At 34.9% G+C, this 24,449-nt stretch overlaps 2 protein-coding genes across 2 annotated transcripts; both read left to right on the top strand.

The window, feature by feature from the left end:
• Nucleotides 1-22,040, top strand: LOC140827114 (uncharacterized). The gene is made up of 2 exons (XM_073189722.1): nt 1-142; nt 21,679-22,040. The coding sequence occupies exons 1-2, from the start codon at nt 1-3 to the stop codon at nt 22,038-22,040; spliced, it is 504 nt and encodes a 167-aa protein (XP_073045823.1).
• On the top strand, nt 22,037-23,936 carry LOC140827113 (uncharacterized). Its single transcript, XM_073189721.1, has 2 exons — nt 22,037-23,071; nt 23,256-23,936. The coding sequence occupies exons 1-2, from the start codon at nt 22,037-22,039 to the stop codon at nt 23,934-23,936; spliced, it is 1,716 nt and encodes a 571-aa protein (XP_073045822.1).
• The last annotated feature ends 513 nt before the right edge of the window (nt 23,937-24,449 follow it).

The following is a 24,449-nucleotide window of genomic DNA, read 5'->3' as shown; positions in this document are numbered from 1 at the left end:
ATGTCCTCCTGGACGAAGATTCATGATCTGCAGACTATCCAGAGAGATAAATTAGTTGCCACTGATGAACAGAAGGCAATTGAAATCAAATATAAGCGGCGTCTCTCCGTCATTCATACTTCAGACCTTGCAACTGATGAAGGTCTCTACTACCTAATTATTATCAAGGAGTATAGAGTTCTGGACAAGATTTCTTTCACATAAGATTTTAGGAAAATTTCCGAGGAAATGTCCCAATGGTTATCCGTTTGGCTAAATGCAATAGAAATAGCACTAAACCATGTAATAGCAGATAGATTTTATCAATAAAATTTATATTTCGATTTATTGCTATTTATTAATTTCACTGCTATATTCTCTGCAATCTATCTGATATTAACTGCATAATAATTAGTAACAACTGAATAATCACTTACTATCAACACTAGCTGACATAAAATAATGCAACTAATATTAAGAAAAATCAATTAAACCAAGAATATTACGAAAGTAAGAAAACTTAGCCTCGGGTAATGGCTTGGTGAAGATGTCATCTTCTTGGTGTTCAGTTGATATGTACCCCAGCCTGGTTGCCTTCTTTAGAGCATGGTATTTGATGAAGTGATGTCTGACATCAATGTGTTTGGTCCTGGAGTGAAAACCTGGATTATATATGATTGCAATTGTTCTTGTATTATCATAGAAGATTGGTTATTCTTCTGCAACGATTTCATAATCTTTTAGTTGTTGCCGAATCCAGATCAGTTGAGCACAGCAGCTTCCAGCAGCTAGATATTCTGCTTTAGTGCTATGTATGTTTGCTTCTTGCTGAACCATGAAATCAGTCTGTCTCCTAAAAACTGACATGATCCACTGGTTCTTTTACGATCAAGTTTACAACCTGCATATTATGCATCTGAATCGCCAACTAGACTGAAAGATTGTTGGAACTTTTCAAGTTCGCAATTTAATTTTGATGTTAACAAAACTTGTTATTTTTTGTTACTAATTTTTTACTTTAATGTGCAGAAACTAGGATCAGTTACGAGCTGTTTACATCTCAAACTGAAGACCCAACTGATCGCACAAACCGAGTCAGGCGAACTGATACATCAATTGAGTAGTTCAGCTGATTGTCCAATTAATAGGTAGTTGAGCAGGAGAACCTCAGAAGCCCGGCCAGCCGAAGGAGTGTTCAACTGATGAAGAAATCCAACTGATCAGTTCAACTGAACGAGAGTGAAATCAGTTCAACTGACGAGTCAGCTGATTTCACCAGCCCAACTGAAGATCAGTTCAGCTGAAGAGTTCGGAGCGTCAGTTAAGAATCTTTCAGTTGTAGATGAAGACAAACTCATTCAGTGGTTCCAGCTATACACAAAGGTACAAAGCAATTGTCCAGTCAAAGGACAATAATGAAAGTTGGATCAGAGCAATAAACACAAACGTTAAAGAAGGACAGTCGAAAAGTCGAGGCACAAAATCCAAGAAACGAATTCAAGATGCAACAGATACAATAGTTGAATCTCACTGTACGATCAGTTTCCCGCCTATAAATAGAAGATTAGTGAAGACCAACAAAAAACATGAAAGTGTGTGTGAAGATACAAAGAAAAAAGGCACACATATTGCAGATTAGCTTACAAGAAGCAATCAGCCCAGAAGAACACTCCAGCGTGTTATCAGATTAGATTAGAATAACATTTCCCTCAATATGTGGGAACACCTTTTCAGTGTATTCCTTGTTCAGTTCCCACACACACACACACAGACACACCACCTCCACCAAAATACTGTCATGCACAAAGATGTTAAACTTGTGTATGTAGTTTTTGACACACATACGTTAATGAAGTGTTGGCTGGAAGGTGCTGCCTTCAGTCTAGGCTAGAAGTTCAGTTGAGGCAGTAGTGTAAGTCCTAAGCTGAGTGGGTTTGTACAAGTAGTTGTATAAATCAAAGTATTCTAGTGGATCCTACCCGAGGTGGTAGAAGGGGATGACGTAGGAGCAGTTGAAGTGTCCGAATATCCATAAACATATCTTGTGTATTTAACTGATGAAGTATTGTTTTCAAACTGACTTGATCAGTTAAGTATCCGTCAGTTCAGTTCTTGTCATAACTGAACTGATATATACTATAACTGATCACCTGCTTTTCAGTTATTCAATTTACATAAGTTAAAATGTTTTCTAATTTAACAGTCTTCTTTACAAAGGATTATTCGAGTTTCTTCCGCTTGATTTTTAACCAAACTCGATTTAATTCATCGGTGTTAACATTCTTAGAACACGAGATATTGCAGCTCATTGGAAAATATTGTGTTTGAAATTCCTTCAAAGGCACCAGCACACGATCTGTAACGCCCCTGAAAATTTGGAGTTCCACGCGAACCACATGCACGCAAGTTATTAAATTCCTTTGTATTCTAATTAAATGTTTTAATTGCATGGATTAATTATGTTATGCATTTTGATATGTTTAAAATATACCTTTCTGCATGGTTGCATTAAAATTTATTTTTAAGGGTTATTCGAGTTGCGATCGAGGAACAAAGACTGATGGCTGGAAAATAGAAAATGTTTTATTAAATAATTTTTTTTTTAATTTTTTAAAATATGATTGATGCTTTTTATTATTTTTAAAAATAAGGGGTTTTGGAATGATTTTATACGCCGGAACATAAATTTTATCGGTGTTGGATTTTCAACAAAAATACAAACTTTTTGGCAACCCGGCTAATAAATTCACAAACTTTAGTAAACAAAATAATTTTTAATGTTTTAATTAAACACTAATGGGCTAAATGGACGGACCTAATTTATATGGTTAATGGGCCAAGGCTTTGATTAGTGTCTAATTAACTATTTAATATGTAAATTAGACCCCATAACCTACCATATGCACGCCACCTTTCTTGTGCAACACAAAACTCTCTCTTTTCTCAATTTACACGGCACATACACACCATGTTTTGGAAAAGAAAATTCGAAAGCTTCAAGGGTAAATTCACCCAAGGTTTCTCATCGTCGTTCTTCGACGATAATTCTTGCGTTAATAAAGCAAATGCACGCCATATTCTTACTTTAAATTATCTATCACACCATAGTATTTTTTTGGTCATGTTTTGAATGAAAACAAGTCACACAATTCACAATTTTCGTAACTATGCATATGCTTGTGATTAACCCTTGATATTGGATTCAAAAACATGTTTATATGGTTGTTCAAGGGACTGTCATGACTAGGATATGATTGAGGATGATTTACACAAGTTTTAGAGTCATAGAAATCACCACAAATGTTGCACAACATGAATAGAAAACCAGCTGAAACTGACTTTTTGTCATGGGGTTTGAAGGGGGCTCGATTTAAGGGAGATACTGGCTGGGATTGGGTTCGGCTGGGACCAGGGGTGGAGTCCTAGCCACGCTAAGACTCAAGCACCAGAGGCTGGGAGGTGCTCCCGAGAGCATGAAGGGGATGCACAGGGTGTGTGGCATGTGCAGGATGTACGGGCTCGGCCAGGGGGCTTTGGGCTGGGCTAGGCTAGGTTCTTAGGGTCCTAGGAGGGTGCACAAGGGTCTGGGCAGGGGCTGGTGTAGCTTGGTTGGCTGTTGGTTTGAGAAAACGCGAGGGAACCATGGAGGGCCGCAGCTACTGGTTGCTCTAACAGGTGGCTCGTTGTGCGGGTTCCAGGGCTTGGGCTGGTCTGGGAAGGGTCTGGGCATGGTCCAGGGTCGGTTATGGTTAGGGTGGTTGTAGTGTTGCTCGGCTGGAGGAGCCTTAGGCTAGCTAGGAGTCCTAAGATAGGCTAGGAGACACTCACGCACACATGCAGAATATTGGGTCAAGTTTCAGCAGGGTTTGAGCGAGCTAGGGCTAGGGTCTATGGGTCAGGGTTGATTATCTAGGATAAGTGAATTATGAGGACGAAATTCAATTTAAGGGGGGAAGATTGTAACGTCCTCGAAAATTTGAAGGTCCATGCAAACCACATGTTTTAATTGCATGGATTAATTATGTTACGTATTTTGACATGTTTAAAATATACTTTTCTGTATGGTTGCATTAAAATGTATTTTTAAAGGTTATTAAAGTTGTGATCGAGGAACAGAGACCGAGGGCTGGAAAATAGAAAATATTTTTATTAAATAATTGTTTTTAATTATTTAAAATATGATTGATGCTTTTTATTATTTTTGAAAATAAGGGGTTTTGAGGTGATTTTGAAAATGATTTATATATCATATGTCACAGTCAATTCACATCCCTCAAAATATTTTCCTTTTCTTTAAAAACATAAAATAACACAGCTTTCCAAATATAACATTTTAGATAGTAAAAATTGCAAAACTTTACCATAAATCATAAAATATCATATTTTCAACAAAATCATCATTTTAAATCATAAAATATCATTTAACATGCTTTATGATCCTTCGGGACGCTGCCAAGCTATTTCATATTTCCCTAAGTGTAAAATTACCGTTTTGCCCCTAGATGTAAAAATTCTCGATTTTATATTTTTCTTATTTTAAATGACATAGGCATATTCCAAATAATTATTTAAGTTTAAATATAATTTTACATAATTTTATTCTGCTTAAATCTATGCGTTTCAATTAATTTTTTAATTAACGTTTCGTGAGGCGATTAAATCCCGAATAAATTCAAAACTCATTATTTTCTTCCCAAATTTTAAACATAACATTTGTATTACCACTCTACCCTTGTGAACCATGAACCACACCCGTGGACCAATGATTCCAATTTTATTCTTTTAAATCTTGTTTTTGACCTCTATATGACAACACCGAGCCATCTTCTAAAATACTCGAGCCATGGTCTAGCCACCTCAAGCCAAACCCGAGCCAATCCACCTAGGCACCCTCATGACCAAGCCCAGCCCATATAACCAGACCCAATCTCGCTCAAACACTCCTGGACAGAAGCCCTAGCTGCACGTGCACCCTCCCTTTCTAACCTAAGACTCCTGGCCAACTAGGACACTTCCAGTCGGGCCACCACCAAACTAACCTGACCCTAACCAAACCTGGACCAAGCCCAGCCCAGACCCTTAAACTCAAGTATCGAGCCATCTGCAATAGCCAGCAGCCTACGCGCCCCCTTGCGTGTGTGGGTCTCTTTCGCGTGGGCTCTTGCTCGAGCCACCACGAGCCCTGTCCCTTCCTACCCCTCTCTGAACCATCCGAGGATACCGACCAGACCACCTAGCCCAGCCCCAAATCGAGTCGCAAGCCACCTGCACGTGAATACAGCAGTAGCGCGCCTCCATGCTCTCTCATGCTTTCCACGAGTTCTCACCAAACCGAGCCACACCTCTGACCCCAGCCCTTCCTAACCCTCACCAGACCATCCTAAGGCACCGTCCAGACCACCTAGCCTGGCCCTCTCTCAAGCTTCCCTCTGAAAGCTCTCGGCCAACCAAGATCACCCTAGGGGAAGTGTCCTATCAAACGAGGACTCTTCCCAGCCCTGATGCGTGAGTCCTAGCCTTGCTAAGACCCTTCCTAGGACCTAACCACATCCCATACAAGCCCTCCTCAAGACCTGGTCGAACCTCTTCACCCCATGCACCCTAGCCGAGCCATATGAATCAATCAAAACCCAACAAATCTTGGCTTCTCTCCTCTCCTGAATCCCACGGTTCCAGCCATATTTTTCCTTTTAAAATTGTCATGTTTTTACCATAATTCATTCATATAAAAACCTATGTTGGCAGCGTACTCGTTGGATTCAAAAACGTTTTTAAAACAAGCGTAAAATCGTAAAACCGTTGAAAATACGTATAATATCGTAAAATAATCAAACACCTATATATTTTTCATGCATAATCAATTAAACACACATATTATGATTTTTATGATGTTTACAAGAGTTTAAGAATGTGCCTTTGCGTTTAAAACGCTCGAATACTCAATCGTCAGCGAGGGTGCGAAGTTGGACGACCGGACGACGAAGAACACAAGCTTTTCTTCTTCCCCAAATTCTTGAAAATTGTGTGTGCTGGTGGTTGTTTTTTCGGCTGAATCAAGGTGTTTTATGGTGTTTAAAAGTCCTTGGTAACTTATTTATAGATTTAATCACATATTAATGGGCTTGAGTTTTGGGCTTACAAGCTTAAGAATATTGGACCTACATAACATAATTAAATTGAGCCCAGTAACTCTTATTTAATTAAATAATAAAATTTTATAAAATTAGTTTCTAAAAAATAATATTTTTGATCTTTTAAAACTCTTTGTTTGCCCAAAACTGCGTTCTCGGGCAAAATCGAGCTCGACTCGTAAAATAAATTCGAACTTCAACATTTTCAGGAAAATTAAATCATTTTTAATCATATTAGGAAGCCTTGTACATATTTAAATAAAAATACATATTCTTTTTTTGGTCGTCCCCGGTCTCCTTTCCTTGCCTATTATCGAATATTCGGGTAAAATCCTTAAATTTCATGTAATTATGTCATACTATCATTTAATCATGCAATCATACATTTAATCATATAATAAAAATCATGCTAGCATTTAACATCAATTAGATAAAACAATTAAGCAATTAAAACAATTTTGCATGCATGCGGTTTACGTAGGTTGGTTTTTAGGACGTTACATTTGTCTTCAGCTGTCCACTCTTCACGTGGTTTTTCGATACGATGAGTTGCTTCATCAGTTAGAGCAAAAACCATGTTAGTGTTCTTAATCTTCATTGGTCCGTCAGTTATAATGTACCACATGTCGTCATCTTGTGCAGCTAAATGAACCTGCATTCTGATTTTCCAATCATCGAATTATTCTCTTGAGAACATATGAATTTTGTTGGATGAAGACATGGTGATCAGACGTATGAACAGAAATATTCAGAAACAAGATTGAAACCGCTTTGATACCACTTGTTATGATCGGTTATAAGGGTCCAAGTGTTTAGAGGGGAGGGGGGGTGGTGGGGTTGAATAAACACGTAAATATATTTGACTCTTTTTGATAAAGATGAATCAGTTTAGTGATAAACTGAATTAAAGAATCTTGTTGTCAATGTCAATCAGTTAACTAGTATAAATTCGGAAATAAACTGATTGACAGATTGAATACTCAAGGAATTTCTGAAGTAAATAACACAAGATTTTACGGATGTTCGGAGACTTCAAAAGCTCATATGTTACCCCTTCTATCACAAGGATATGATATTCACTAATAGACTTTGATTAATTACAAAAATTGTAATAATCCACTTCACTTTGGTCCTAACATTGCCAAACTGAAACTCTTTATATCTTTATAACTTATCAGTATACAACTAATTTTCTTATCTTAGCACAACTGATCTTACAAGTTCATAAACAACAATGAAATGTGCTAATTATTTTGCTCAGATGATAGCATGAAAGCTATGAATAATACTGTGAGTTTTTCTGTCTGAAGATCGTTGCTGAACTTGTAAGTTTGAATTCAAAATTCACTCAGAGTAATTGTTCATAAAAGTCTTCTTCTCAGCTGAAATTCACGGCTATTTATAGGCTTTGCTTCCATCGGTAATATTGAAAACGTTTAAATGACTTATATCTGTTGATTTATATTTTCTGAATGTGTCAACATTCTTCTTACAATAGTATATTGTGTCATTCTAATATGTTCCACTACGAGTTACAGTCTGCTTTTGAACAATTTGTCGGTTGTTGGCTACGCTCTTAATTGATGACGTGTTAAGCTGATTATCAGTTGACTATATAGCCAGTAAGTTGAGTTGTCTGTATAACTGATCAGTCTTAAATGATAGTTCATTAGCTTTGATCAATTAGATTGCCTTCGATTATTTTGCGCATTAATTATCAGTTCGGGCAACTTCAGGTTGAGATCGAATTAATTCAGTTGAGTCGATCAGTTCTGCAATCTTCAAAAGATTTATTTGTCAAACTCCGAAATTCTAATTTCAACACTATATAAGTGTGCTTTGGACAAAAAATTTCCCTGGTTGCATACATGATGCCACTACGAGTTATCAAAGATGCTTCACAGGGTTATCGAATTCACATACAACTATCGATGTACCAATGATTGTAGATTCGTTTGAGATATATGCGATGAAGGAATTTTATTATAAACTATCCATAATCGATTACTTTTTGCAAAAATTATCAGTGATACCCATGGAATCATGAAACAATGCTACTAGGATCTCTTACCATGATTATATAGATCCATTAGAAGTTTTCTAACATTCATATGATCAAAGAGTAGATGCATAAAATGAGGCTAATTTCTCGTATAAGAGACAAACATTTTCCTAACTGAAAAAGAGTTGTGAACTCACCCACAAAATAAAGGGCCTCAAAAATCAAGATAGTGGTTTCCCACCGTATCGGGATCAGAAAAAAGTTTATATCCCACCACATCAAGGTCATTACATAATTCCGAAGTTTCCTCTCCACTTATGATTTCGAATCATGACAATGTTTGAATCCAAATTTTATTTCAAAACAAAATGTACACTAACGACATGCTTGATCTATTTAAAGAATAAATATAGTTTTAAAATAATAACCTCACTTATAGTTTGATGCTATGTAGACTATGATGTGCTTGAATATATCAGAGACGTGAAAACTTCAAAGATTGTCTAGTCTGCTGCCAACAAGTTGCCTACACGAATTTCTGCTTTCTTTTAAGCGTGTCTACCCATGCATTTCAGATTGACCTTATAGTTGTAAGAAATTGGAGGTTACCATTCTCACTAACTCCTCAATTACACCCCTTTAAGGTTTTAATTCAGCTCTTAAGAAATGTGTCCAAATACAAGATCATGTGACTAACAAAAGTAAAATATTCGTTAACAATAACTAAAGATGACATGTGACTCAACCACGACTGTAAAAAAGACTACCAAAAAATGATAGAGTCGCCTACCAGGAAATGTTTTCATAATTAAACTGGTAATCAAACCAGTTGGACTGGTTCAAGCAGATGATTCGACCGGTTCCACGTGAAGGTCGGACATAAAAACTGTTATATCAAATAATATAATATAATAAATAATATATTCAAAATTCTAAGATCTTAGATTTGTATGAAAAAATAAATTTTTTTTTTATTAAAGTTTAAAATATAAACAACATAGATATAATCAAATAGAATTATATCCATATTTTCTAGACACAAAATAATCTATAATACTACTAAAATAATAATTTTAACAAAGTTTAAAATTAAAATAATAATATATAACTAAAAATAAAATATAATAAATAATTTTTAAAAGAAATCAGGAAATAATTAAATTCTAAACTAAAAATTAATTTTTTTTAAAGTGAACCAGTCGAACTAATTTTTAACTGGCTCACTTGTTCAGGACGGATCTTATCAGTTCTTGATAGGTTTTAACCGGTTCTGACTGGCTTGACCGAAAAATGGTTATTAGACTTGGTCCGAACTGGACCAATAATCGGTTCTCGATCGAACTAGCCAATCCGGTTTTAAAAACAATGTTAACAGGTAGCTGGAAACAATAATTTAAAGAAATAGCTGGTAGCAATAATTTACAAGTTAAAGTCCAACATAGCTTCTATAAATACCAAAAGAGAATAAACATGAGGACATCGACTATTTTCTTCAATTTTCTTCTAAATAATTATTGAAATATTATAATTTTATGTGTATTGAGTTTTCAGCTATGATAAGTAGATAAAAAAAAAGTGGTTGCTAATGTAATAATAAATATCGTGTATGAATAAAATCACTAGGCTTTAATCATCTCATATTTAATTTATTTACAAGGTAATAAAATCTGTTACTCTATCGCTCGATGTAAGAATCCACGAAATAAAATTACGATAGGTGTTGTTGAATAGATCCGCAAGAAAACCATCAATTACGATCGCGTGATTAAATTGTGAAGAGCAATTTGTAAAATATGATGACATGATCCGAAGACATTGTGGTAAGAAAGTGTGAGTTTTAAAATATTTTATGGAAGCGTGATAGACTATAAAAAGGGTGAAAGTGGGATTTACAAAATTTTGGACAAAAATATTTACAAACTAAAAGCAAAAAGAAAATTTTGGAGAGACAAAATTGGGAAGAACCGTAAACTATGCAGACAAATTTATTAATTATCACTTAATATAATTGGTTTTGTCAACAATTGATTTTATTAATATTTGGGAAGATAATGATTTTTAAGTAGGAAAATATCACGAGGGGAGTACTTTGCGGGTCCCAAAATAACATGGGGACCAAAATAAAAAGTCTTGCAAATTAAATGTGGAACTTCCAGGAAACGAAAATAAAGGAAGCTTCCGTCGTCAGCATGCATCGCTAAAACGTCGGCCTCTATCACACGGTCGAGAGAGAGACATGCATGAATACATGAAATGTGTGTGTATATGTATGTACAGTGGCGGAACCATGAATTTGACATTACCCAAGCTAGAATTTAAACTCTAATAGCTTTTAATATTTTAAATTAATCTACTCGGACTAATATCAAATTTATCCAAAAATTTACATATAAATTTTTTTTAAAAAAATTTGGACCACCCGGGCCAGAGACAGATTTATTCTAGGGCTGCAGCCCCACTTTTTTTTTAGCGACGGATTTTCAGCAACCGTCGCTCATATTTGCGACTGCTTTTTGAATTCAAAAGCGACGGTTTTTTAAACAACCGTCGCTCATATAGTCAATCCACATCGGCGACGGTTTTAATTCAAAAGCGACTGCTTTTTGAAAAACCGTTGCTAATAGCGACGGTTGTTTAAAAAACCGTCGTACATCAATGTTTTAGTCCAATCAAGTCCCGTCCATTTACAAGGATGAGACCAAATTCATCCCATATCCTCTGATCCGCCCCACCTCAATTCCACAAAATTTTCTCTCCCAAGTCCCAAGCCCTTTAGCGACAGAATAGAATTGCGGACTCCCGAAGAAATCGAATTGTTCATCGGCAAGGCAACAATCCAGGTAAGAATCGGCTATACATTTTTTATTTTGTTTTTTATAGCTTCTCTGTTCGTGATTTGTGGTTTCTTGATTGTTTATTGTTGAGTTGTTGATTGACTATTAATTGTTTATTTGTTTAATAATTATTTTATTCTTCTTTAGTATTATAACTTGAACAATTTCAAAATGGAACATCAATAGAACATCATTACCACTTTGATGTTTTTAATGCAGCAATAGATTTCATTTTGATTGAGTTAAATACTCGGTTCAATGAGTCATCGGTGAAACTTCTTTCTTTTAGTACAGCTTTAGATCCTAAAAATTCATTTGACTCATTTAACAGTGATGATATTTGCAAGCTTACGAAGAAGTTTTATCCTGGAGATTTCACAGCTCAAGAAATTGTTGCTTTGGAGTATGAATTGATACATTATAAACTTGATGTGATGAAGAATTTAAAGGTTTCTACACTTGTTGAGCTGTGTCAGCAATTGACCGAGAGTGGACGGTCAAGTGTTTATGTTATGTTGACTAGATTGATTCATCTTGTTTTGACATTACCTGTGTCTACTGCCACTACTGAGCGAGCTTTTTCAGCAATGAAGCATGTGAAGACGGCACTTCGCAATAAAATGGAGGATGACTTTCTTGCCGATTGTTTGACACTCTATATTGAACGAGATTTAGCTAAACATATTGATGTAAAATCTATTATTGATGAATTTTATGTTTTAAAATCTCGTAGGGCACAACTTCGTTGAACGATATAATGTAAATTTTTTTTAATAATATATAACTTATCATATTGAGTTCAAGCCCCCCCCCCCCACCCCCCAACTTTTATTCCTGGATCCGTCCCTGACCCGGGCTAAAGCTCGGGTATCACAGGCTGTGGCTCCGCCTCTGTGTGTGTTTATGTTATTTTTATTATAAGATCTACCTTATTAATTCTTGTATAATTTCCTCAAAATTTCAAAGGGACCCAATTTTCAAGTTTACTATTGGAGGAAATTTGGCTGAGCTTTTAAAAAGCTTATAAATTGTTCAAGGATTTAAGAATTGAAAAGGTATTTGGTAAAAAAATTTCTGAAGAAATAATAAGATTTCAAAATAATTAAATTTCTTAAGACATTGTTCGTTGTTGATTGTATTTTGTTCTCTAAAACTGGTTGATACTTTGAAAATTCTATAATTCGAGAATTCGTATTTTTAAAAATTAATTTCATACATTTTCAAAAGCATTAGAATTTCGTGATATGGATTTTAGACAAGACAATTGGTCAAGTACGCCTAACGAACTATAGATTACAACTGTTGTACCAACTCATCGTACCACGAATAAGTGAAATCATCCAAAGGTTCAAGCAGTGTACCTTATTGGTGGTATTGTGTCAAATAACCTTTGAGATATTTCTTGAATTTTCTCTGTCGTTGTTCTTGTCTTTAACAAATGTAGTCTTATCCATTAAGATCTGAGTCATTTTTTATGGAACAGAGCCAATCACATCAAACGACACTATGTCAGCAGCTGTCGCACGAGAAATTCTCACTTATTTCACCAATTCACACATAACTCAACAATCTTTCCAAGTGGTATAGAAATATGTTTTATGGGAGACTCGAAAATTTTCTGAGTATAGGTGTCCGACCTCCTGAGCTTGATAAAATGTGAAGCTTCGTGTGAACCTTTTGTTTTTTTGTTCTGGTGGTGCAATGAAGAATTATTGCTCCATAATGTCTCATCTAGATGAATAAGCATTATTATTCAAATAAGTGATTAATTTTAATAAAATCCAAATCCAAATCTTTCAAACAAATGTTATGGGTGTCAATTCGGGTGGATTGAGTCGGGTTGAGCAAAATTACCATTAAAAAATTTCTCAACCTGAACCCAAGACAACCCGAAAACTCTCGGCCCGAACCCGAGCCCGAATCCAAATCAAGCCAATTAACCCGTTTTTGAATTTATTTTAAAGAAAATTAAATAAAATAATAATATTTTAATTTAAATACATAATAATAAGATCTTTCATATATATGGTTTAAATTTGAAAGTCTAATTGTAAACAAAATAAAGTATATTTACTAAATTAAATAAAAAATTGTTTAAAAAATAAAATTTTTTCAAAATAAATATTAAATTATGAAAATTATTGTATAAATATATATTAAATATTTTTTCATATATACAATATAAAAAATATAAGCAATATTTATTAATTACATTTTTTTAAAAAAATTAAAATATTCGGGTCAACCTGAACCGAACCGAACCCAACCTGGTCATTTTTTTGGGTCAACTATCGGGTTCAATCCGATCTGACCTGAACCCAAAAACCCAAAACCCAAACTTGGTTTTTTTGGATTGAACTGTGTCAGGTTGGTGAGTTGTGTCTGATTTTGACACTCCTGCAAAATGTAACCTGAATTTGTTTTAGTAATATTAAATTGTATTTATTAGATCTCGGAGTGTGAACACTATCTCAAATTTTTAGTATTAATTTATTTAAGCAATAGCACCAATTATTTAATCGTTGATTTAGAATAGGGGTCAAGGTTGGCAAAAATCGTTTTCAAGAGGAATGGGCTGCAAAACGACACCCTAAATAATATCTCACATACGCGTACAAAAATGTCGGCAGACTGTAAACGCGTCTCCACATGAATCTAGGCTTCTCATCCAACCAATCAAATCGAACCAAAAAAAAAAAAAACATTGTGAGACAGTTTTAGAAAATCTTTATCTGTGAGGCAGATCAATCTTACCAATATTTATAATAAAAAGGAGTACTTTTAGGATAAAGAAATAATATTTTTTCATGGATGATCCAAATAAGAGATTCGTATCACAAAATACGACCTGTGAGATCGTATCACACACATTTTTGCCAATTAAAAAAATGTGTTTTTTTTGTAAATATGAATTTTAGCTCAAATATGAATTTTTAAATCGGTGCCAAACTCCTAAAATAAACTACTTTTAAAGTTGGAATTAAACTTGATTCATTTTGGTATGAACTAAAATATAGAGTTTTATTAAACAAATGGAGGGGTATTCATTGGACATATTTCGTGATTTTTTTTTAAGAAAAGACTATAAAGGAGTTGACATTTCGATTGACTTCTACAAAATAAAAACAAAGTTATAAAAGATTTTTATAAACTCTTGTTAATTTATTTTAGAAGATTTCTATTGACATTACAATTTTTATATAGAATTCAATTAATTTTCTATATGAAAAATAACGTTGCTAAAGAACTTGATACTTGTCTCCGAGGAGCTAAGACTAACTTGGGACTCCGGATGGCCTAAAATAACAAGAAAGAGAGTAAGAAGGGCGCCATAAGCTTTTTCCTACTTATTCTTTCCGATGCTCGAGTCCAGTCCGAGAATTGGGAAAATGTAAGTGTTGTATATAAATGAATAAATAATGTAATCAAACATGATATTTATAGGAGAATAATTTATTAGGTGTTTAATTATCTCCTTATTAGAGAACCTTGTACGAGCTCTACCCCTCCAGGTTGGATGCTGAGGACCGAGCTCATCTCCCCATTGGGTTACTATACTTTTTTATTTAGACCAAGTAGAGGGAGACCTTTGCTTTTCCTTCCCCTTTTGCTTTCAGAAACTTAGTAGGTTTTATAGCTCAACTGTTGGAGCATCGTTTTCCATGCTCAAGACAAAAAAAGAAGTTTTAATTTTTTATTTTGATCATACAAAATATCTTGGACACTTATATGATTTTAATCACAATCAATATGGTGTTTATTAGAATTATTAACTCCAAACGAAACGTTTACTAATGCATGCAAATATTTCGGGATTAACGTAGATAACTATTGATGTGTAGTCCACCAACGAACGGGACGCCTATTTTGATTCTGGATCTCCTTGAAATCCTTCTTCAAGATCTCCTTTGTCAAGTCTACACAAGTTGACTTTGATCATCTTCTAGTTTGCAATAGCAAAACTAGAAGATTTGGCTTTGAGATGAACTACCGAGGACGACGCGTGGTGATTCCCTATGCACGAGAGGGAGGGAGCGACGCCTTAGGGTTTTTTTTTAGAGAGAAGAGAGAAATTTTCTTTAACAAGTCTCTTGTGGAGGTCATCAAATTATGAAAAATGGAATGCTAGACTAAGTTAACCCTTGGACTATTTATAATTAGTTTGATTTTTTTGGAATCCTTGTGAGAGTAATAAGTTCTTTTATGAGCTTGGATACCAAGCCCATAAATTTATTCCATCATGGTGGATTCATTATAATCTCAATAGACGATCCAACATCACCGATGTGACGAGCATAATCAACTCGTTATTTTAATGCGAAGTTGTTGGAACATTTCATGTTCACAATCTTGATTTTGATGTTAACAAAATTTGTTATTTTGTTTCTAATTAATTTATCTAAGTGCACAGAAAGCTACCAAGTCTAAACTGAAGCTATCGAGATGCAAACTGAAAGCGCTAACTGATTACCCAAACTGAACCAGTTCAACTGATATATTAAAGATCAGTTTAAATGATTGTCCAGCTGATAGGTAGTTCAACAAAAGACCTTCAGAAGCCCGACCGGCTTGATAAAGAGCTCAACTGAAGCAGTGAAATCAGTTCACCTGACCAGCCAACTGATTTCACCAAACCAATTCTACTAACCAGTTCAGAGCATCAGTTAGAAGGCGATCAGTTTGCAGAACACGACAAGCTTATCTAAGTGGAATCCAGCTATGCGCATTAAGGAAATAAATTGTCCAGTCAAAGGACAATAATAAACCTTGCAGCAGAGCTTAAAGTCAAGACGTTCCAGAATGGCTATCAGAAAGGACAAGACACAAATATCGAGGAATATATTCAAATTGTAACAGACATATTTGATGAGTCTTGAAGAATGGTCACGAAGCCTCTATAAATACAAGATCAAGACCATCAACAAAGAAGTGTGTGAAAATCATGAGAAAAGAAGAAGGGCACGCTCAACATAGATCAGCTTACAAGAAGTAGGTTGGTCTTGGCATGCGGCCAGGGCTAGCCAGGGACGTGGTTCAGTCGAGGGGTGAACTTTAACCAGGTTGGGGCTCGAGTCGTGAGGGTTGGGAGGAGTCCTACTCAACTAGGACTCCTACCCGAGAATTGGGCGCAGATTTGCGCAGCTTGTGCAGGGATGTGGGTTAGGTCTAGGGCTCAAGGGCTGGGCTTGGGCGAGTCCTTAGGGTCATAGGTGGGTGCACCGAATGTTGGTTCAGGGGCTGGGGCGCCGGCTGGAACCTACCAACCAAAATTGTAGAGTCCATGCATATAGGGAGTTCTCGGCTACATCTCTTTGGGGTTGGCAAGCTTCGTGTTCAGGTTGTGGTGCGAGTCTTAGGGGTCATAGTGGTCCATAGGGTCCTAGAGGGTCCAAGGAGGTGATGTCCGAAGATGGCTCGGGGTGGTTAGTGGGAATCAAGCCATGGCTCGGGTCCAAACATTAAGGTCGGTTTAGGGTTTTAAAGGAACAGAATAATTGAAACATGGCTCATGGGGGTCGAGTCATGGTTCACGAGGGCCAAATAATTATTAAAAGTTTAAGTTTAAAGTTTAGGAATTTTATTCTAAAGTTTGGGATTTTTCGGGATTAAAACGCCTTCAAAACAACTAATTAAGAATTAATTAAAAAGTCTAGTATTTAAGCTAAATAAAATTATGAAAATGTTAATTTAGGCTTAAATAATTATTTGGGACATGTTAGAGTCAATGAATTCAAGAAAAAGTCAAAATCAAAGAATTTTACGTATACGGGTAAAATGGTCTTTTTACACCTAAAAATTAGTAAACGTCATAGCAGTACTCTAAATTCTGTTTTTTTTATATTATGATTATTTTCAAATTTTTATGAAATTTTACATGATTAAATTATGATTTTTAAATGTCCATGGATTTTTTTTTATGATTTAACGTTGAAATTTAAAAGATATGTTGCATTCTTGGTTTCACAAAAATAAAAAATGATATATTATGCATTTTTTTTTTAAAGTGATGAAAACTTGATTTATTGGAGGAAGTGAGGTAATTGTGACTATTAAAGATATGAGGATACGAATGGGAATATCGTGAGGGGAGAAGGTCCTAGAGGGAGCCCATTTATGGGAAAAAGTCCTAGAAGGAGCCCCGACGATCGTATTTCTATTCAAATGAGGATAGGCCAAGGTTCCGTTGACGGATGAGAGTGTCGCTAATGTCCCCGCCGCCCAGTACTGTGGTTACATGTAGATGGATCCATCGAATTTTTGAGGACTAATGAGGAAAGTCACAATTAACGATCTGAATTCAATAATAAGGAAAATGTTTATGTTAATGACAAAAACGTTTAATGTTATGTGTAATGACCCGAAAATGTAAAAGTCCACGCGAACCACGTGCATGCAATTATTAAATTCTTTGTATTTTAATTAAGTGTTTTAATTACATTAATTAGTTATGTTATGCATATTTACATGTTTAAAATATATTTTCTACATGGTTGCATTAAACTGTATCTTTAAGGATTATTCAAGTTACGATCGAGGAACGAAGACCGAGGGCTGAAAACGTAAAATGTTTTTATTAAATAATTAATTTTAGTTATTTAAAATATGATTGATGTTTTTTCATATTTTTGAAAATAAGGAGTTTTGAGGTGATTTTATACGCCGATATATAAATTTTATCAATATTGGTTTTTCAACAAAAATTCGAATTTTTTATCAACCCGGCTATTAAATTCACAAACTTATTTAAACAAAACTATTTTTAATATATTAATTAAATCCTAATCAAGCACTAATGGACCTAAACTTATGTTTGATAGGCCTAAAGCCTTGATTAGTGAATTAATTAGCATAAAATATGTAAACCCACCCCAAACCTCACACAACCTCACGCCTCAAAAATCAGAATTCTCTCCCATAATTTCCTCCAAATACACGACACACACACATCAAAATTTTAGAGGAAAAAGTTTGAAGGCTTCAAGGAAATTCAAGCCAAGGTCATCGTCGCCGTTCTTCGCAATCGTCAACGGTTTTTCGTGCGTTAAAACGCAAATGCACGTCGTATTTCTTCTTTTTGTCATCTTTCACACCATAGTAATTATTTAAAATTTTTTTGCATGAAAAAAAGGAACACTTTGTTATATTTTCGTTTTTCAAGCATAGGTTATTTTTAAAACATGTATTTTGATCCAAAAACCATGAATTTCATCTACCTAAGGGACTGCCATGAATTAGGCTTTGATCAAACACGTTTCTAAGGGTCCTAGAACACATGATTATGCTGCACAACTTGTTAAAGAAAATCTGGAAAAAAAAACGTGGGTTAAGAGAAGAGAGTCGTGGGGTGTTTGAAGAAGTTGTGTGTGCAGGTGGAAGTCCAAGGGACTCGATTGTTTGCATGGGGCTAGGGGACTCGGCCAGGGCTAGTAGGGGCTTGGCTAGGGTCGTGTTGAGAGGCAAGGAGAAGTCCTATGGCGGCTGGGAACTGCTGCACATAAGGGAGAAGGGGAAACACATGAGACTCGCTTGAAGAAGAAAGTGGCGTGCGGCCGGTGCAAGCGCCTAGGCTGGTGCGCGGGTCCAGGCGTGGTGCAGGAGGGTCTAGAGGGTGGCGCATGGACAGCTAGGTAGAGGGAGTCGGGGTCTAGAGGATGGAGGAGTCCTAGCATGGCAAAACTCCTAATCCACGTAAGGGAGGGGCTGCACCTAGGAGATGGCTTACGCAAGGTCTTGCTGTGCAACTCAGGGGATTGGGCTGGGCATGGCTCGGGCTTGGGACTAGTCTAGGGTAAGTAAGGGTCGTGGGTGGTCAGTGGCTAGATGGTTAGAGGAGTCCTAGGGTCACTAGGAGTCTTGGGCAAGGGAGGGTTCACGCGCACGTATTTGTGGCTCGGGTGCAGGGCTTGGGCGTCAGCTAGGGTTAGGTTTTGTGGGTCAGGGTTGGTCAGGAGGGTGTCTAGGTGGGTTGGCTCAAGGTGGCTCGGGTATTTTAGGAGATGGCTCGGTGTGTGCAATAAGATGTCAAATTCAAAAATATTAAAGCTAAAATTTAATCCATGGTTCCACGAGGATGGCTCATGACTTGGAAGGGTAGAATAAATCATAAAAAGGTTATGTTAAAAATTTGGGATCAAAATAATAAGTTTTGGATTTATCCGGGATTTAATTGTCGCACGAAACGATAATTAACAAATTAATTGAAACCCTAGTTTTAATATTTATAAAATTATGGAATTATAATTAAGAAAATAATTATTAAAAGTCTAAGTTTTTAATTTGAGAATTTTATATTAAGGTTTGGTTTAATTCAGGATTAAAACACATTAATACGTCACATTTGAAGATTAATTTAAAAGTCATCAATTTAAGTTAAATAAAAATATGAGAAAATTCATGTAAGCTTAAATAATTATTTGAGACATGTTAGAGTCAATGAAATTAAGAAAATGTCAAAAACGTTAAATTTTACGTCTAGGGGTAACACAGTCATTTTACACCTAGAAATTAGTAAACGTCATGGCAGTGTCCTGAATACTGTTTTATATGCTAATATGATTATTTGGAATGTTTACGAATTTTTATATGTTAAAATGTTATTTTAATGTTTATGGATATTTATATGTTAAAATGTTTTTTTTAAAACGTTTATGGATTTTATGCTTTAATTTTGGACATTTAAAGGACATGTTACATGCTTGGTTTAAAAGAAAAACGTTACATGTATGTATATATTTTATAAAGTGGTGATAATATGAAACGTTGAAGGAAGTGAAGTAATTGTGACTAATATAATGATATATTGAAAATTTCGTGAGGGTTATGGTCCCAGTGGGAGCCCAACGATCGTGTTTCCTTGGATACATGTATACGCTGATATGCTAATACGTAAGATCAAGGCCCAGTTGACCGGTGAGAGTGTTGCTGGTGTCCCCGCTGTCCAGTACTGTGGTTACATACAGACGAATTCATCATCCAACACGTAGACGTAGATGAATACGAAAGTCACAATTAACGATCTGAATTCAATGAAAGGAAAAAGAGAATACGTACATGTTGATGATAATATGAATATGAATATGTTGAGGATGATATGTATATGTTTATGAAAATGTTTATGAAAAAAGATCATGAAAATGTTTTTAAAGTTTATGCATCTTCATGAAAACAGTATTTTAAGTAAAGTATTTTCATTGTTATATGTGATTTTTATACGTATTATTTGGTATCAAGAATATGAGGTGTTGAGTTTTTAGATTCACTAGGTGTGATTGATGCAGGTGAGTATGATAATAATGATGAGGGAGGCTTGGATGCCTGATTTGACTGGACTGGAGGTGACATAACCCGAAGACCAGCACTTCTATTTTCCGCACTTATGATTTAAGTTTATGATTATGTTAAATATTTTAAGACTTTTATTTATGTTTTTTGAAAGGTTTAGTATGAGCTACACTTTTCAATTAATGCTTTTAAGTTTGCTAAAACGTTTGACGATTTTACGATTTAAAATATTTTTCTTTGATTTTTGAATGTTAGTTGATTGATTATTTTTAAAATGTTATAAGGTATTTTCAAAGTATTTATATATATGTAAGAAAAAAAATTTCTAGTATTTTTTAAAAAAACGAATAAACAGACGTTTCATTATGTTTGAGGAAAAGGTGAAGGTTGAAGTTTATGTTGCATGTTATGAAAATGTTAGTTTTACGTAAAAGTATCTTTCACTGTTGCATGTATTTTTATACATATTACTTGTTATCAAGATTATGGTGTATTGAGTCTTTAGACTCACTAGGTGTGATGGATGCTGGCAGGGGCGACGCTTATTAAGGCCCAGTGTGGGCTGCTGCCCACACTAGGCCAAAAAAATTAATATTATTTATAAATGTGGGCCAAAAAAATTTAATAGTATTTGTAAATATATGTGGGCCAATTTTTTTTAAAAGCCCTCTAAACAAATTTGGGTCAAAGCATAACTGGTCCAATTATTGATTTCATTGAATCGAATGTGGCAGGCTCTCGTTCTCGGTTCTCCCATGATCCAAAGTGGCAGACAACAAACCCCATCTTTGCGAAGACTTCGACGAAGTTTCACGACTTTTCTACGTCTATGAGAATCAGGTTTGTGACCGTCTGTCTATTGTATTAATCTGTTTGATATCTCTGTTTTTGTGTTTGTTGTGTGATTTTAATAATTAATTAGCTTTAATTACGTGGAGTTATGTATAAATTCAGAACTTTTAATTTTATGTTTTATTTTTCATTTTATTTTCTTATAATTTCAAAAGTGGTGTTTGTTATCATAATATTTGTTCGATGTTGTTTTCCCCTATTTAGTGTGTTCCATTTGTTCCTAATTTGCGCTTCTAATACTTTTATGTAATCTATTGGTTGTTATTAATACCGTGGTGATAGATATTGATTATGATTTATATGTTGATAACTTTGTAATAGATACTTTTATGTAATCTATTGGTTATTATTAAAACGACTTTTTTAAAAAAAATCAATGCGAGTTGTTTTATAAATAAATAAATAAATATATATATATATATATATATATATATATATATATATATATATATATATATATATATAAAGCTAAACATATTATCATTTTTTTAATTTTAGCAGGAAATTAATATTTACAATGCATAAGATCCAAAACCAGAAGTACAAAGCATTGGAGATGTTAGGGTTGAATAATTTGATTTCTCACAATTAACGACAGATCTTGGACTTAGGACTCCAATTTGTGAATATAATGTTAATATTAGAGATCAAGTTCGAAGGGCATATTTTCAAAGAGGTCCATGTCAACCTTCAGGCTATGAATTTCTAAAAAGAAAATTTGAAGTAAGCCAATGTAGACAGTTCAATCCTTCATGGTTTAATGAATTTGGTGATTGGTTGAGTAGTGTAGAAAAAGATGCCGCATATTGTTTGTATTGTTATCTCTTCAAGACAGCTAAGGGAAAACAAGCGGGAGGGGAGGCTTTTGTTAACGAAGGATTCACAAATTGGAAGTGTAAAGATTGGTTAAATATTCATGTTGGCCAGCATGAGACAGCGAACATCATAAAGCTCGAATGAATTGTGAAACTTTGATGAATCAAGATGAGCACATTCAATCAGTTTTTCACAAACAGTCAAAGCAAATGCGGAATGATTATCGTATCCGTCTCAATGATTCAATTGATTGTATTAGAGTTTTGTTGCGACAAGGGCATTCATTTCGAGGTCACGATGAAACTGAAAGTTCTCTTAATCCAGGTAACTTTCTTATCCAATTAGAATTTTTAGGTGCTCATAATAAAGAGATTAATGATGTTATATTGACAAATGCTCCTAAAAATTGCAAGTTGACATCACCTGATATTCAGAAGGACATAGTGAGTGCTTGTGCCACTGAAACGATTAATGTTATTATTAGAGATGTTGGTGATTCATTATTCTCTATTTTAGTTGATGAATCTCGTGATGTTTCAACAAAAGAGCAAATGTTAGTTGTTATCCGTTATGTGGATAGTAGTGGACATGTAAATGAACGCTTTATCGGGATTGAACATGTTACCGGTACTACATCACTCTCACTTAAAGCTGCTATTGATAAGATATTTTCTAGATATAATTTGAGCATGTCTAAGTTGAGAGGACAAGGTTTTGATGGAGCAAGTAATATGCAGGATAAATTTAATGGTTTAAAAGCACTCATTTTAAAGGATAACCCATGTGCATTTTACATACATTGTTTTGCCCATCAGCTTCAACTAGCTCTTATAGCTGCGGCCAAGAAAAATCTTCCGATTTCTAATTTCTTTCGTATTGTTGGTGATGTGTTAAATGTTGTTGGAGCATCTTGCAAACGTTCTTATCTTCTTCGAGAGAAACATTCAGATTTTACTGTCAAGGCATTGGAGAGGGGTGATATTTCAAGTGGCCGGGGACTTAATCAAGAAACTACCCTTCAACGTGCTGGGGATACACGTTGGGGGTCAAATTACAATTATTTGATAAGCTTGATTTCCATGTTCTCTGCTGTCATTGATGTGCTTGAAATAATTTCAGAGGATGATTCCAGTTCTCCTGATAAAAAAACCGAAGCATTTAATTTATTGGAGTCAGTACTTTTATTTGATTTTGCATTCAATCTACACTTGATGAAACATGTCTTAGGAATTTCGAGTGAATTGTCGACAACATTGCAAAAAAAAAAAGATCAGGATATTGTGAATGCAATGGATTTAGTACAAATGTGCAAACACCGACTCCAAAAGATGAGAGATGATTGTTGGGATTCATTTTTAGAAAAAGTTCACCGGTTTTGTGAGCAACATTACATTGATGTTCTCAAAATGGATGATATGTTCACAATGGGCACTACGTGGTCGTCCCCATCGTAATCCACCAGAAGTGACAAATTTGCATCATTATCGTGTGGATTTATTCTATGGTGTTATTGACATGCAATTTCAAGAGTTAAATGATCGTTTCTCAGAGGCAGGTACAAAGTTACTCCTTTGTGTAGCTTGTTTGTGTTCACATAACTTGTTTTGTGCTTTTGACAATAAAAAAATGATGCAACTAGCTGAATTTTATCCACAAGATTTTTTAAGATTTGATCTCCTCACACTTGATGATCAACTTGAAACTTATATATGTGATATGCGTTCTAACAAAGCATTTCAAGGATTGAAAGGACTTGGTGATCTTTCAGAGAAGTTAGTTATGTCAAAGAAAAATATGGTGTACCCATTGGTTTATAAGCTTTTGACATTGACATTAATTCTACCGGTTGCAACGGCGACAGTAGAGAGGGTGTTTTCTGCCATGAGAATTGTGAAAGACAGGATGCGCAATCGAATGAGTGATGATTGGATGAATGATGGTCTCATTGTCTATGTAGAGAAAGATATATTTCTGACCATTGATAATGAATCTATTGTACAAAGGTTTCAATATATGAAGACTCGAAAAGAACAATTGTAAGGTAGTTATTTCGTGATGTTTTATGATTAAAAGATTTTTTTTTGGTTTTATTACTTATAACATATCATAGCCTACACTGAATCAAAATTCTAGCTCCGTCCCGGGATGCTGGTGATTATGATGTTAGTATTACTGGAGGTCTTGATGGGTGATTTTGCTGGACTGTCGGTGCACATAACCTGAGGACCAGCACTTCTACTTTTTCCGCACTTGTGATTTATGTTTACGATTTATGCTAAAATATTTTTAAGACCATTTACTTATGCTTTTGAGTGGTTTTTGAGAGGATGTTACTTTTTAGGTTTATTGCTTTTTAGGTTGGTTAACTTTTGACGATTTTACGTTTGGAGATATTTCCTTTAATTTTCAAATACTAGTTGATTTATTTATTTTTTTCAAATGGTGCAAAATATTTTAAGTACTTGTGAGGTTTCGGCCGAGTTTTTTTTTTTAAAAAAATTCTAATACTTTTTAAGCAATAAAAATGATAGACGTTTTGCTACACATACCCAT

The sequence above is a fragment of the Primulina eburnea genome, chromosome 3, assembly GCF_022965805.1.
Source record: "Primulina eburnea isolate SZY01 chromosome 3, ASM2296580v1, whole genome shotgun sequence".
Taxonomy (NCBI): domain Eukaryota; kingdom Viridiplantae; phylum Streptophyta; class Magnoliopsida; order Lamiales; family Gesneriaceae; genus Primulina; species Primulina eburnea.
The sequence above is the reverse complement of the archived record's forward strand: the minus strand, read 5'-3'. Positions and strand labels throughout refer to the sequence as shown.